General features: G+C 34.4%; 1 protein-coding gene across 4 annotated transcripts in view; it reads right to left on the bottom strand.

Moving 5' to 3' along the window:
• LOC128986326 (electron transfer flavoprotein subunit beta-like) overlaps nt 1-3,447 on the bottom strand; it is a 38,374-nt gene extending 34,927 nt beyond the window's left edge. For 3 of the 4 annotated variants that reach the window (XR_008490116.1, XM_054406662.1, XM_054406670.1), the window contains exon 1: nt 3,109-3,447. Coding sequence is in view for 3 of the 4 variants with exons in the window: in XM_054406662.1 (XP_054262637.1) it covers nt 3,109-3,159 (51 nt within the window). In the remaining variant the exon portion in view is untranslated. The remainder of the gene's footprint in view (nt 1-3,108) is intronic. The other variant, XM_054406650.1, reaches the window with a different exon arrangement.
• Between the last annotated feature and the right edge of the window lie 11,763 nt (nt 3,448-15,210).

The raw sequence follows: 15,210 nt of genomic DNA, 5'->3' as shown, positions 1-15,210 counted from the left end.
CAGAAAAATGATTGCACCACTGTTTTTCAGGTAATAATCTAAGTTAACTTAGTTTTTAATGATATAGGCTATAGGTTCACCAGTGTTGGGGAAGCTACTTTTAAAATGTAGCTAGCTACAACTACTGCTACATTTCCAAAAAAGTAGCTTAGCTACAGCTACAGTTCCGAGAAAGTAGCTAGCTACAACTACAGCTACAATGAAATGTAGCTATAGCTACAATTTTAGCCACTTTTCCAAAGACGTTACTTTTATTCCAAGCACATTTGGTAAATGTAAATGTAAAATTAATTGCAACTATATAAACCTAACATTACAACAACAGAACCAAAATAAGTTAGTTGGGTGTTCCATCATATTTAGTAGGTACTTATTTTTAAATATTGCATTATTTTTAAGCATCTTATGTAAATTTCAAAGCCCATTTTATTTTTTTAATATACATTCATTTATAGATGTCTTTTATCAACTATTAAAAACAATAAAACTGTAAAACGATTACCGGATATTTAAAAATACTTTTTTGTGTTATTAGAGCCTAGCCTACTGAAATTGGAGTTTATTGCCTTTCTTTATTTTTAATGTTAAAAACGACATTGCTATAACTTTTAACCATAGTAATATGTTACTTGTTCTATCAATAACACTTTTCAATGTCAAGAAATCGTCCTTTGTCATTATGCATAGGTCAAATTGTGCTTCAATAAACGTTGGTGCAGAAAACAGTTTTCAGCAACTTATCGTGAAATCGGCTTTTAATTTAAACATGTTGAAAATTGTTAAGTAAAAATAACATTTAGGCGTACTTGGCTTTGTAACAAGTTGGCTATTGCTTGTTCTTACAAGGACTAAACAGATATATTCCTATTAATTGAACTTGGTATTCGTATTAATCCAATAGCATAACCTAGGAATGACTAGGCTTGACAAGAGCTGTTAGCAGGAGCAAACTACTGTATGCTACTTTTTCAATGCAAGTTTTATGTTAGGCCTATATATGGAGATTTTTTCGTTACAATTATTATGTATTCTAGGCATATCTTAAATCTCATCAGGAAATTTCTTCTTTGTTCATTTAGTAAACCTTTGAAAAATCTTTGTAGGCCCTAATCTAACCAAGGAAGGGCTTGTGATGATGAACCACAATCAACAGCTGAAGCAAAGGTTGATAGACCAGCTTTCTAATTATTTTAAGGTTTAGTGTTGGTTTCCATTAAAACCCAAGTTTAAACTAAATTGATACATTAAAGAAACTAAATTGATTACTAATTTCCCTGTCAATCACTTGCAAGCATTCAATAGCTTCTCTTGTCACCGGTAACGTTTAACGTTTAAACGTCGTCTGCATCTAGCGATTTTATTTTATCTGACAGTAATCATAGAGTAGCAAATGAAGGAAATGAGAGCCAAAAATGTGGGTAACACTCAGATAATGGCCTCCGTGTCCACGCAACGTTGTAATAGGTAATGAAACGACTGTGACCAGCTGTATGAAGCCAAGAAAGTAGGCCTAATTTTCTTGAAAATCTCAGTTTGAAAAAGGTTGTTTCACGTAAGGCTGTGATAAAAATCACTACCTATCTCAATCAATGTTAATGTAGAGAGAAAAGTAGCTAAAATTTCACTACAACTACTTTTAAAATGTAGCTAGCTACAGCTAAAGCTACAAAATCTTAAAAGTAGCGTAGCTACAGCTAACGCTACAAAAAAAGTAGCGCGCTACTGTAGCGTCGCTACTTGTAGCGCGCTACTTCCCAACACTGAGGTTCACCTTAAGTTAATAGGTCACCTTAATATGCACACTACCAATAAGTTACCGCATCTTTTCTATGTTTCATATAGGCCTAATGAGTGTACATTTATCTACATATTCCTATTTCACATGGGTAAATTATTCTTTTGATTGGGTAAACTTTTTTTAATAAAAACATTAAGTTTATTTGGGTAGGTACGGTACACTTACTTCCATATCTGTTGGCACAAACAACCGAATGAGTAATATTGATTACTAGATTGTTTAATTCAATACAGTATGTCATTTGGTTCGTTAGGTTAAGTTAACCGTACCTAACTAACCAAACGATATAACGAATAATCGATATATCGATCGATACTTTCATTCGGTTGTTTGTGCCAACAGATATGGAAGTGTGCCAGTTTATTTCCACCTTAGGTAGAGAAATAAAAATGTCTAAGTTTAGGTACATATTAAGTATCTTAGATTTAGTTAGTTCATAGTTCATAGTAGGTACAATTATCATTCATAATTGTAGGAAAATACCTACCAGCACTCTACTTTTGAATTTTTTGGTAAAAATGTAACGCAAATAAAATTATTAGTTTTTCAACTGTAGAAAAAAAATATCTCAGGGATTTTTATTTAGCCTAGGCCTATTTTTTTCATAGGCTATCTCCTTTTTTCTACAAATGAGTTAGGTTAAGTAATTTAGACACTGCACATTATTAAAATTAACCCTTGCGGAATTGCAAAAAAGACAGGGACGTTCATCCAAACCATCAGGGCAGTCCTAGGGTAAACAAAGTGTGGGTACAGTTTCTTAACTGGGCTATGCTAACATTGATTGAAACTATCGAATTGAAAATATTGATTAATAATAGATATTTTTAAATATATCTATTATAAAATTAAACTATCATAACCTAACCTAACCAACCAAACTTGCTGATGGTGAAAAAATCGCTTGAAGGTTTACTAATCGAATCGATAGTTTCAATCGATATTAGCATAGCCCAGTTCAGAAACTGTACCCCAAAGGGTCCCAAAATTATTATTCACTAAGTATCTCAACTTCAGGTTTTGAAGGCTTTGATATTAACTAAGTTTAGCCCTATCTACATAGACCTAGGCCGAGAGTGCATTTATTTACCCAGGGAGATCAAACTACAGACCTAGGCCTAACCATAGATAAAACATACTCCTTGAGGACTTGAGGAGTATGTTTAATCCATGGCCTAACTTAGGCCTATATGTTAAAAAGGAAAGGCATCAATTGGCTGAGTGATTGGAGAAAATGAAGACCAAATAGGCTACACAGAGAAACCCTGAGATAAATGATAGAAGGGTGGATTAAAGAAGTTTTAACTTACCTTAACAGCATAATCGATCACTCGTTTAACGCCAACAAGCACCCTGGCCATTACCTTGAACCTAAATTACTTCTTGTCAGAAAACTTCAAAATACCAATAGCCTAGAATAGAAATACTTGGAGGTAGGCCTAGTCTAGTTTGATTTTCTTCCTCCTTTAATTTATTTGGTAGATATAATTAAATAGCTTTCATTAGATTAAGGTACGAGAGTTTATAAAGGAACCGTGATAAGCAAAAAATGTAACAAAACGGAAAGAAAGATCGATGAAAATGATTAAATATTAATATTGCTATGTTATGTTGTTGTTGAGGTTAAAGTACAACTTTGACTTTTTCGGATAGCGCTGGGTTCACAACGATATGGTAGGCATACGGTTAAGTATCGATCGTCGTAGTATGAAAACAGCTACTATCGAATATCGTAAATCGATTGGCTTCCATAGCGCCAACCAACCAACCAAAACGTAAACAAACCAGTTTAGCTGCTAACTCATGTTTTCCAATTTTTATTTTATTAATAAAAATGTCATCGTATTTAATTATTAATTGTTTAATGTAAAACAGATTGTAAATAAACTTTGTTAAAAAAAAAAACCAAACCAACCAACACCGACAGACAGAAGAGAGAAGACAAGAGATTACAAAAACTACTAGGACTAGCCTAAAAGGAGAGGAAAATATTTGATTTAATTTATTCCAACATTGTTCCTTTTGATCAGTTTCATGGTGCATAGTGCATTATTATGGAGGAAATATGCAAAGGTCATCTAAACGCTTTTAAAAGTAAGGGGGTGGTAATTTATCTGGCGTTAATTGCGCAAGTTACTGGAATATTAATTTTAAAATTCCTCCGTAATTTAAGTTCTTATATATTTATCATGCTGGTTATCAGCCTTAATGTAATTGGATAATAAACATTTTCATTGGCAAATTTTATGCCAGGTTCAGATATTATGTTGTACTTATTTATTTGCATTCACTCTCACTGTAATATTGTGAATAAAATTATGGCCTTCCGTCGGCAAGGCCACATTATGACGTTTGACGACAGACATAGGAGCTATAGGAGCAGCTGCAGCAGAAGGCACCAAGGCAATAAAGCCGCGTTTACACCAAAGTTGACAACCAGGTTGTCGACTAGTTTCGGAAACTTGTTGCTTTTTCTACAAAATTCAGCAACTTTTTCCGTCGTCAACTAGTGGAGCAACAAGTTTTCCACTAAATTTTGGTTTCCCGCGGAGAGTCGGTAAGATCAAAGAAAGTTGACAACAAAAAGTTGAAGACTAGTTGCTACGCGCTTTGCGCAAGCAACTTGTTGAAAACTAGTGGAGAACTATTCCCCTTCCCATATTGTACACATATTGTAAATGTGTATTATTGAATTATTTTAATTATTATAATAGGGTAAATGTTACGGTAGCTATCTTTCTAACTTATTTAAATATCTTAATTATGCCTAATAACTCTGGATGTGTACAGAGCTCTGATTTTGATTAAAATTTGTATGTAGGTACTATTCCATAATATCTCCAGGTATTTTAGAATTGTTTAGAGATTTTGATTTTTAATGGTGATTATCCCATAAAAAGACGGAAAATTTGACTTTTCCGGAAATGGCCGAAACGACTTTAATAAAGATTTAGTAAGTTGCAGCCATCCTTGAATTACTACCTTTGAGGTCCTTTTAGTTCTAAACAATATACAGTTGTGCAGCCCTCTCCTCACTATTGCTGCAGCCTGATTGCTGTAAAAGTTACGATTCTAAAGTTAATGTGACTTTTGTAATTATACCTAATATCATAGTAACATAGTTACTAAATTCCCTTTTAAATATCATTACTATTCTAATCACTTATCCATGATAATGGTTGTTGACAAGCTAATGGGAGATAGTATGTGTCAGATTGCTGATTCAATAATGTAACTAAAGTAAACATTATTTTTTCTGTTTAGGAATGATTGCACCTTCTTCGTCTGACGACATCCTTGACACACTGTACTGATTATTACGCGCGGAGTCATACCTAGGTCCACCGCGGTCAATCTCCCCCGCGCTAGTTTCCGCAAGGTCTGCGGCCGGCGGAGCATGAGACCAACAATCCCTCCCACTTGCCTCTGAGTCGCACAGTTTGGTTTGGCCAACCCATGGCCAACCTAACCAAACGGTGCGGCGGACAACTGGAGACTACTTCACTCGTAACTACGCCTGCAAAATGTAGGATACTTGACCAAAACACGGCTGTATTGCGGGCTGACTAATGAGACCGTTTTCTGTAAAGTAGTAACTGTACAAATTGCCGTACACTTGCTTGGCTACGAAAAATAATCATTCAATTATCATATCTATTCCACGATTATTAATGGTTTTGAAATCCATACACCACTTTAATCACTAATATTAATGGTACAGATTAAGCACATAACATTAGAATGATAATTTACTTTAAACACAAATGCAAATTGTTAACGACAACATTTAATTAAAGACAAATCAATCAAATAACAATAAGCCGTTTAATTATCAACACAAAAGGTTTCGTATGATTAGATTATGCATACTGATAAACCACCTATGGCCATCTATAATAATATATGGGGTTTCTTTTCCGAGTCGGGTTAGCTCTTCTACTCGACCGATTTTCATAATTTTGGCCTCAAACTAAAAATATGGACGCACTACAGATTTGCAATCAAGAATCGGCATTCGTTTTTATTTACGTATATTTCGAGTTATGCACAAAATGTGTCCCTGTACATTTCTTATGGGAGTTAAATTAGTTTTTTTTCAAGTTCGTTTGGCTCTTCTGCCCATCCCATTTTCTTAATTTTGGTCTTAAAATAAAGTTATGCAAGCAAATATTTGTGATCAAATTATCAAATTATTAATTTTTCTAATGTATTACCCAACGAAAAAATTTAATTTTTTTTTTACTTTAATTAAAGATGTATTTCAGCAGCTCTAACTAAATTACCCTAAATGTTTTGGTCTAAACCCTTATCCCAACCCTAACCCCAACCCTTACCCCAACCCCCCTTACCCTTACCTTTAGTGAAATACCAGCTTTCATTTGAGCTATTAATTATTAAGATTCCGATCTTAATAATCGTACCTAAAGCACTGTTTTAATCAGCTAACTTCAAGATACTGTATCGCTCAATCAGAAAACATAAATTTGATTATATTTTGGATGTGGAATTTAGTTTGTGATATTTTTACTCAATTCAAATTACGTTGTTCTATTTGTTTTGTCCTAAGAACCTTCAGTGAAATACCAGCTTCCATTTGATTTATTGATTATTAAGATCGGATGTACCTAAAGGACACAGCTAAATCACGAACAACACAAATTGTTAAAAAAATTGAGTTATTTATCATAGATTTATAGTCAAACGATCTTGCTTGCAACCTCAACAGTAACTGTCGACTTTGACGGGTTTCATCTAGTCAATCTTTAAAAAACCAAACTTTCATAATTATTTGCAAATCTACACAAATTAGGCTTACCAATGACCTATTAATTAATAAAATCGGTTCAGTATAACTGTAGATTTAATTGTACAAAGTTTAACAACAACATCTTTCATTCAGTATTTTCTCACCACTATAAATTGGGAGGTTGCTTAACGTTTTTGAAAATAGAGTAACTTTTAAATGGTGAGGAAATCTACCAAAGTGGACGGTGATATTCTTGATAGAGAATAAAATTTCCTACAAATTACTATCATGTATTTCCTGAAAATACTCAATAAAGACAGTCTAAAGTTGGCTACAAATATAAACTTGGAAAAAAGGCGTTTGAAATGTATTATTGTTTATTTTCATTTTTCTCCTCAAAAAGTAATAAAATCACACTCTCATATCTATTTGCAAATCTACACGAATTAGGCTTTCCAACGATTAAGTAACAAAATCGGTCCGGCAGGAATTTTAAATTTTATGATTTTTAAATAGATTTGTTTTTCTAACAAAATATTTGGATGAAGTATAATTTAAAACATGCTATGTAAATTAATGGTATGTTTCGGGAATAAATAGTTTTATTTTAAAACGAGCTGTTGGCCCGTCCTACGTACGGGAATCGAGCAGTCCATTAAAATTGTATATAGTTATATCAATATGTATATTCCTAATTCAAGCTTAGTTTAAGCAGTTCAAAGTTTATTGTAAAGAAAAAGCTACCAAGATTAATTAAAACTTCTGGTCGTTGTTACTTTCCCAACCTGTCCTCAAAAATTCGGGTGGTAATAGTTATTTGTGCAACTAGTGAGAAAAGTTAGCAATTGACTCACTCGAGAGAAATCCTTACTCACGAGCCGTAGGCGAGTGAGGAATGGTTTCTCGAGTGAGGCAATTGTACTTTGAACTCGAGTTGCACATTATACTTTTCCTACAGTTACCATAAAACAAATAAATTGGTGAAGAAACATAACCTATGTTTACACAGAAGTGAACTTTTAATATAACATTTAACGTGAAGTGACAAATACAACAGTACAATAGCTGACCAGCTGATTTACAGCCAGTGCTGCCAACGTATTTCGCGCGCATACGACGTTGCCTGCATGTTACGCGCTCTTTATTTCGTGCCTTCACGTTGCAAATCTGGAGTGAGACAAAGTAATTAGAGTGAGACAATGTTAACATTGTCTCACTGATGAGCGAATTGACCACTTTGCTTTCTCAAATCAGTGAGAGAACATGTACATTGTTAGGTAACTGTAGGAAAAACAATTTTCATAAGCTTTCTTTTGAAGTCTCGTGAGCTTCGATTCGTATAAAGCAATGGTTATAGAATCTTACTTAATTTCTATAATCAATGACAAAATCACAGAGTAAATAAACTAACCTCATAGTTCTTAGAATATTTGTATATTCAACCAGCTGTTAGTTATAACAAATTATATTGCACTAAAACAAACTAAAGATTTTATAGACTGTTGAAAAAATAAATTAGAACATCTATTATTTTAATTTTACTTTGTATATTTAAATTATCTCTCGTCCTCTAACCGAATAAATAAACGTATCAATTATTAAAGCATTACACATAGTATAGAAAGTCAACCCTACGTATGTCCTTTCATTTTCATCCAAATGCTGTATTTGTGTCGAAAACGCTGATTGTTTACAGCTGTTACGTTAAGCAAATTGTATAATACCAAAACCTAGAGTAGAATGTTAGCGTTGGCTGCTGGACTTTTTAATATTTTAAACTTAATTTTAAAAAAACTGAAACCCTAAACTAAAATTGTGGCTTCGACATTCCCTAGTTCCCAAAATTGGCTTCTTTCAAATCTTCCTTTCAACGCAAAAATGATGAAAATCCGTCAAGTGTTTGATTCAGAATCGTGAAATAAAAAAAAACCTGTTACGTTTTAATATATAAGATAACGTACACATTTTTGTAATATTCCTGGAATTAGTTTGGATTTTTATTACTCGATACTTAAATTATATAAATAGCCAAAGGCAAGACAACGTCTGCCGGCTTCAGCTAGTTTTTTGATAATCCTATCTCCTCTCTGGCATTATTTAATTCGAAAATGATTACATTGCATTATAAAGTGATTTCATACGTTCGAAACCCACTTATTATGTCTTACAGTATACCCCTTCAATCACGGTGTAAAGATTAAATACACCTATAAAGAGTTATTAAATTGTGAGTAAAAATAGAATGATAAGTATTTGTTATTTAATTAGAAGAAGATTTACCTAAAAATGGGGCCCATTGGCTTCCTTATGGGGCAAGAATAAGTGACCCAATGTTCCCAGTGTCAATAAGCAAACATTTTTTTAACTAAAAGAAAACTGCTTTTCGTGGTGGGACCTCCATAATAGTAGGATATTTTTAGGACGCATTCATCCCTTAGCCACCTTCCTAAGATAAATAAATTATTACATATGAGATTATGAATTTCAAAATGGAAAAGAGCGTTTCTTCAGCGTGTAGATTCTTAATATAATAATAATACGACATATTATAATAACGAATAATATGACAGATTAAAGTGTTTTCCGTACGTAAATGTGAGTGAGTGTATGTATAATTGAAATAACATAAATTATGGAAGCAGCCAGATTGGGTAAAATAAAATATGTAAAAACAGTTCATTTAATTTAAATAACAACCCCTAATTATTCGGTCCACAATGGAATGACATGCCGGGCACGTTATCGGTACTCTTACTTGAGTACCATCTCCATTAATAGAGAATAACTGTTGAAAGACAAATGCCCTCAAACACCAAACACCTACGACAAAACACGGGGTGGCCACAGGGGGTGCAAAGCCTCGTGGGCTGCATAACACCGCAGAAGCGGAGCGGCGCGGCGGTTCGATGACCAGAGGGTCCAGTTTTGCGAGCAAGAGAACAAAGAGTTTGCGTTCCTTGAAACCCAAACAAAGACTGTTGTGTTGGGGTGCGAGCTTTCTCTCGGCGGCAGGTAGCTACAGCCGCGACAAGGGTCGCTGCAGTTGTAGCTAAATAATATCATCGACGCATTGACGGTGGTGGATAGATATTGTTAAAATAATAATGAATTATAATAATTATCATAGTTCAATGTCCTAATTAAGAGCTTAATTTTTACGCAAAAACCTTATCTCAGACAAATGTGCTTTATGGACAGATTTCACGTTTAAGTCCCTACCACGTGCAACACTTGGTTTTTTTAGCAAATTTCCCTATAGGAAATCAATAGTTTCTTAGCAAACGTATTGACTGTTTACAATTAACATATGTTCTTCTTCTCACTTTTAGTTTCTGCCAACAGTGGTTGGAATTTCATAACAGTGTTTGTTTCCCATGTTAATCTTATGGAGAAATACGAAACTTTATATAAGGACCTCTGGGCCTCACTCTCTAATTATTTCGCTAAGCAGAAAGTTTCCTGCACAACTTCACGTTACGCTCTTTCCAATGATACCAAAAACATGCCAATCGGTTCAGTAGTTTCGGAGGAGTAATTGTCACAAAAAACCTGCTTGCGTATTAAATAAGTAATAATAATAGAGATATACTGTTATAGTGTCCCTGTTGCTGTTTTCTTTTTAGTATATCAATTCATCCAGGCTCTCTCTATTTTTTTCTATTGTAACTACTAGCTGACCCGGCGAACTTCGTATCGCCTAAGTTATAGGTTTCCCCTAAGACAGACCGATGGAAAGAAAGTACCGTTACGTTTAATTTTAAAGATGATCTCGTTCGCATCGCTCAATCACGTCCTGGTTGAAGTTCGTTCGCTACGCTCACTCACCTTTGGGTTGGAGCTCGTTCGCTACGCTCACTCATCTTTAGGTTGGAGCTCGTTCGCTGCGCTCACTTGCCTTCAGGTTAGCTCGTTCGCTACGCTAACTCGCCTCCAGGTTGAAGTTCGTTCGCTACGCTCACTCACCTTTGGGTTGGAGCTCGTTCGCTACGCTCACTCACCTTTAGGTTGGAGCTCGTTCGCTGCGCTCACTTGCCTTCAGGTTAGCTCGTTCGCTACGCTAACTCGCCTCCAGGTTGAAGTTCGTTCGCTACGCTCACTCACCTTTTGGTTGCAAATTAGCTGTTGTCATAAATGTAAAAGAAATAATAGTGCTGCACCCTGTTGGTAATCCTTGTAACTTTAATGCTATTGAACATCATAGAACAGAACCAACTTGTTTAATTGAAACAGCTGTTAAGATTCATTAATTCCATTTCTCATAAGGTTAACATGGGAAACTCCAGAGCCACTGGGGCGGAGCCCTTTTAAGAATTTCGAAACGGGAAATAGTTTACGTCCGATTCGCATACCTACAGAATTTACACACCAAATTTCATAACGATCGGTGAAGTCGTTCCGGAGGAGTTTGCAGACAAACACTGTGACACGAGAATTTTATATATTAGAAGATATCTAATATATAAAATTCTCGTGTCACAGTGTTTGTCTGCAAACTCCTCCGGAACGACTTCAGCGATCGTTATGAAATTTGGTGTGTAAATTCTGTAGGTATGCGAATCGGACGTAAACTATTTCCCGTTTCGAAATTCTTAAAAGGGCTACGCCCCAGTGGCTCTGGAGTTTCCCATGTTAACCTTATGAGAAATGGAATTAATGAATCTTAACAGCTGTTTCAATTAAACAAGTTGGTTCTGTTCTATGATGTTCAATAGCATTAAAGTTACAAGGATTACCAACAGGGTGCAGCACCATTATTTCTTTTACATTTATGACAACAGCTAATTTGCAACCAAAAGGTGAGTGAGCGTAGCGAACGAACTTCAACCTGGAGGCGAGTTAGCGTAGCGAACGAGCTAACCTGAAGGCAAGTGAGCGCAGCGAACGAGCTCCAACCTAAAGGTGAGTGAGCGTAGCGAACGAGCTCCAACCCAAAGGTGAGTGAGCGTAGCGAACGAACTTCAACCAGGACGTGATTGAGCGATGCGAACGAGATCATCTTGAAAATTAAACGTAACGGTACTTTCTTTCCATCGGTCTGTCTTAGGGGAAACCTATAACTTAGGCGATACGAAGTTCGCCGGGTCAGCTAGTATATATATATATTTTTTTCTATTGTAATATTTGCGCCAACCCAAATTCAAATCTTTATAATTAATACGCTACATGAAACTTTGTCGGTTGAACTCCTCCGCCATTTCTTAACCGATTTTATCCATTGAGGCCTCATTAGCGTGTCGAGTAGATTTGCAAACTGGCCTTACATTTATGAAATAGTCCCTTAAGCTCTGCCCCAGTGGCATTAAAGGTTCCCATGTTTTCCTTATGAAGAACATAATTGTTTACATTTTGATCAGCTGTATAATTTAATTGATGTTATTTATCTTTCAGTTCAACGAAACGCATTGGGTTCATTTACTGATTTTGGTTGAATAGAAATGAAATAAATGTACTACTTTAATTTACAATTTAAATAATCGAGAAAGCCTTGGCAATTTGATATATTTTACCTCCTATATAATGAAGAACACCTACAGTATGAATATTCCCACAAAAAATGAAGAAGGATGTTAGTCGAGGTATTACTATTTTGTAGGAAACACGGACTTAACTTTATGATTATTGGCAAAGGAAAACACTCTAAGGCTGAATTAAACTGTTACGGCAAGGACATTAAATATATGTTTTATTAAAAGTCAAGAGATTTTAAAATAATATGACTACATCCAAAAAACTTTAATAAAACTTTCATTGAAGGATTTGCATTATTCACATTTTAAAGGAAACAAAAAAAACCATCTGAACAATTTTAGGCCTTTCAATTCTGCATTTTTTCAGGTAAATTTATCCATTAAGTATATACACGTATATAATTGAATATACGTGTACTCAATTATATAACATACGTTATACAGTAACAGTAACTAGCCAAATTATTGCCAATTGAAGCAAATACAATTGTGATAGAGAGGTTATGCAGAAAATAGGACAGTTCTTAAGTAATGTACACAAAATGTTATCGTTGTAAAAAAATTACAAAAACTTGTAAACGTACTGGCAACAATGGGTAGTACCATGCAGACCACATTATCATTGACGAAGATCAAAATGGACAACCTAATGCGGCTATAAGTGGGAAATATTTGTAGAATACACTAAAAAACTAGATCAGCTTTTGAAAAATGATAAAATATTTTTACAAGAAATGTTGATTATATGGAACTGTTAGGTACGTGATCTATGAGTTGAGTCTTTTAAACTCATCGGAAATTATGACTTTTATTAGGTTTTAAATAAGTTATTTGTTTTTAAACAACTACCGTACTTTTCTTCTTCGCAATTGCTCGATTTCGAGCAACATGTACACTTGTAGTAAATGTTTCATTTCAACCAAGTGTTTGTAGCAAACTGTTAAACTATCAAACTTCCATTACTATCCAAACTATCCATTATTTCGTAAATTGCCCTTTAAGGTCGTAATTCATTTCTAAAGCGAACTTTCCATATACCTAATGTTAAAAATACCTTAGCTGTACTTATTTGTTTGTTATTCTTTCAATTTATTTCCTTATTAAAATAAGTGTGATTTTTTTGTATTAGGTACTGTATCCTGTGTTAAAACATGTAGCACATGAAATGGTTGATATCATCCCATTTTTCAGGATTCTCTACGGAAAAAATTCGTTTGAGCAGGTTGGTGTATGTCTCAAATCAAAGAAATAAAATGACTCGACTTAAATTACTTAACACAGGTTATCAGTAAGGCATACAAGGTTTTCTTAAATTCTCGATTCTGGAAACACTTTGTTGCAGCATGTTACCTCGAATTGAAGCAGATCGTTTAGCATTCATTAGAAGTCATCAGTTAAAACTGAGAACAGGAATACCGGTAATGTAAGTGAGCCTTGACGACGCAAATAGAGATACTGTATTTAAAATTAGTTTCTAATAAGTTTTCAAACAACTCTACGATGTAATTAAAACTATTCGAATTTAAGCTTAATGTTTTTCTTGGCGTTATGTTTCATACTATGCGGCTCATTGAGCCTCACGGGTTCTCTAGTACTATACAATAATTGAAAATATGATGTCATTTTGAAAATTTTTACATAACTACAACATAGCAGCGCATAAATAAAATATTATTAAAAGCAACAAATATTAACAATCCATTCATTAAATGAATGGAAAAGGCGTTCCTGTCATCCCACAATACGGCAGAGTTTGCAAAAGGTATACTAGTTTTTGCAGGCGTTGTTTCGTATGGTACCCAGCCATACATATACAATAAGTGCCGGCTATGTATAACAAGTTTTATTTTTACATTGATTTCCTTGTAAAATCAAATAACTCAATTGTTAATATAAGTGTAGTAAGAAGATTCGTTCACTTCGTTCACTCATCTATTATTGCAATTAATACAATAATAGCATTCCCCAAAAATTTAAGTTGCCTTTTTTAAAAAAATAAAACTTATTATGATATCTTCTGGCCAAAAGTTTAATTATCGTTCTGATTTTAAAATATTTATTTAACATTACAAAGTTTAAAGTAAATTATTCACCTACTATAGGAGGGTTTCGAAAAGGGTAATTAACCTCAAAAAATACAAAAGGATTTTTTTATTCTAAGAAAATAAGCAGAAACCAGATTTATTTATCTTAGTAGCAAAAATGCTATACAAATATATAGCACGGGTTACTTTTGTATTAGTCTTACTCTTAGCCCATTTAAATACTATAATAATGATAGTATCAATAAACAAATGCATATTAGTTATGTAAAGGAGATTTTGTCCTGACCGCACCAGCCTAACAGATGCGTTGGCCACTGGCAACAAGGTCTACCGGCAGCAAACACGACTACATCCCCTTCACCCGTCACGGAACTGGTTCAGCTCGGACATTTCGCACCACCAATCGTAGGTCAGGTTAATGGTCGTAGACCTTGTTGGCCGCGGACCTTGGCGCGTCCCCATTACGCGCCTATTCTTTGGCAACAAGTTTTCCACTAGTTGCTCTAAATTAGTGAGGAGCAACATTTAGTTGTCAACTTTTAGTTGTCAACTTTTGGTTGTCAACTTTTGGTTGTCAACTTTTGGTTGTAAACTTTGGTGTAAACGCGGCTTTACTATTCCACCATGAGTATGAGACAGCCGGTGCGGTGAGCCAGAGAGCCGATGCCGATACTAAAAGTCGATGTCTGTCATCCGGTAGAAAACAAGCTCGATATTTAACCGAATGCCTACCATATCGTTGTGAACCCAGCGCTATCCGACTTTTTCTACTACAACAACACCACAGAAAAGAAAACTCATTCAACAACTCAAAGAAAACCGAATGACGTTTGTTTATCCAATAGTTTATGGTTTTAGTTTATGAGCACCTTCCTTCAATGGTCAACTTCCACGGCCACCTTTAAGGATAATTTGTCAAAAATTTGATCTCAGATTTTTTTTATTGTTCAAATATACTAAAAATTAGAAATACAAATATAAAAGAAATATTTTTTAAATTTAAAAAAATTGACTTTTATAGAATTTAAAAATATTTAAAATTATTTTTATTATTTCAAAATAGCTGTTAGTCTTTGGGTTGAAATCATCTGAAGGCCGCCGACACACGGGATTGGGAAGACTGTTTTTCAACTGAAATCGGCAACTAGTTGG

Source organism: Macrosteles quadrilineatus, unplaced genomic scaffold, assembly GCF_028750875.1.
Source record: "Macrosteles quadrilineatus isolate MER2022 unplaced genomic scaffold, UCM_ALF_1.0 Scaffold_1__1_contigs__length_201487025, whole genome shotgun sequence".
Classification (NCBI taxonomy): Eukaryota; Metazoa; Arthropoda; class Insecta; order Hemiptera; family Cicadellidae; genus Macrosteles; species Macrosteles quadrilineatus.
Note: the sequence above shows the minus strand (reverse complement) of the source record. Positions and strands in the feature narration are given on the sequence as shown.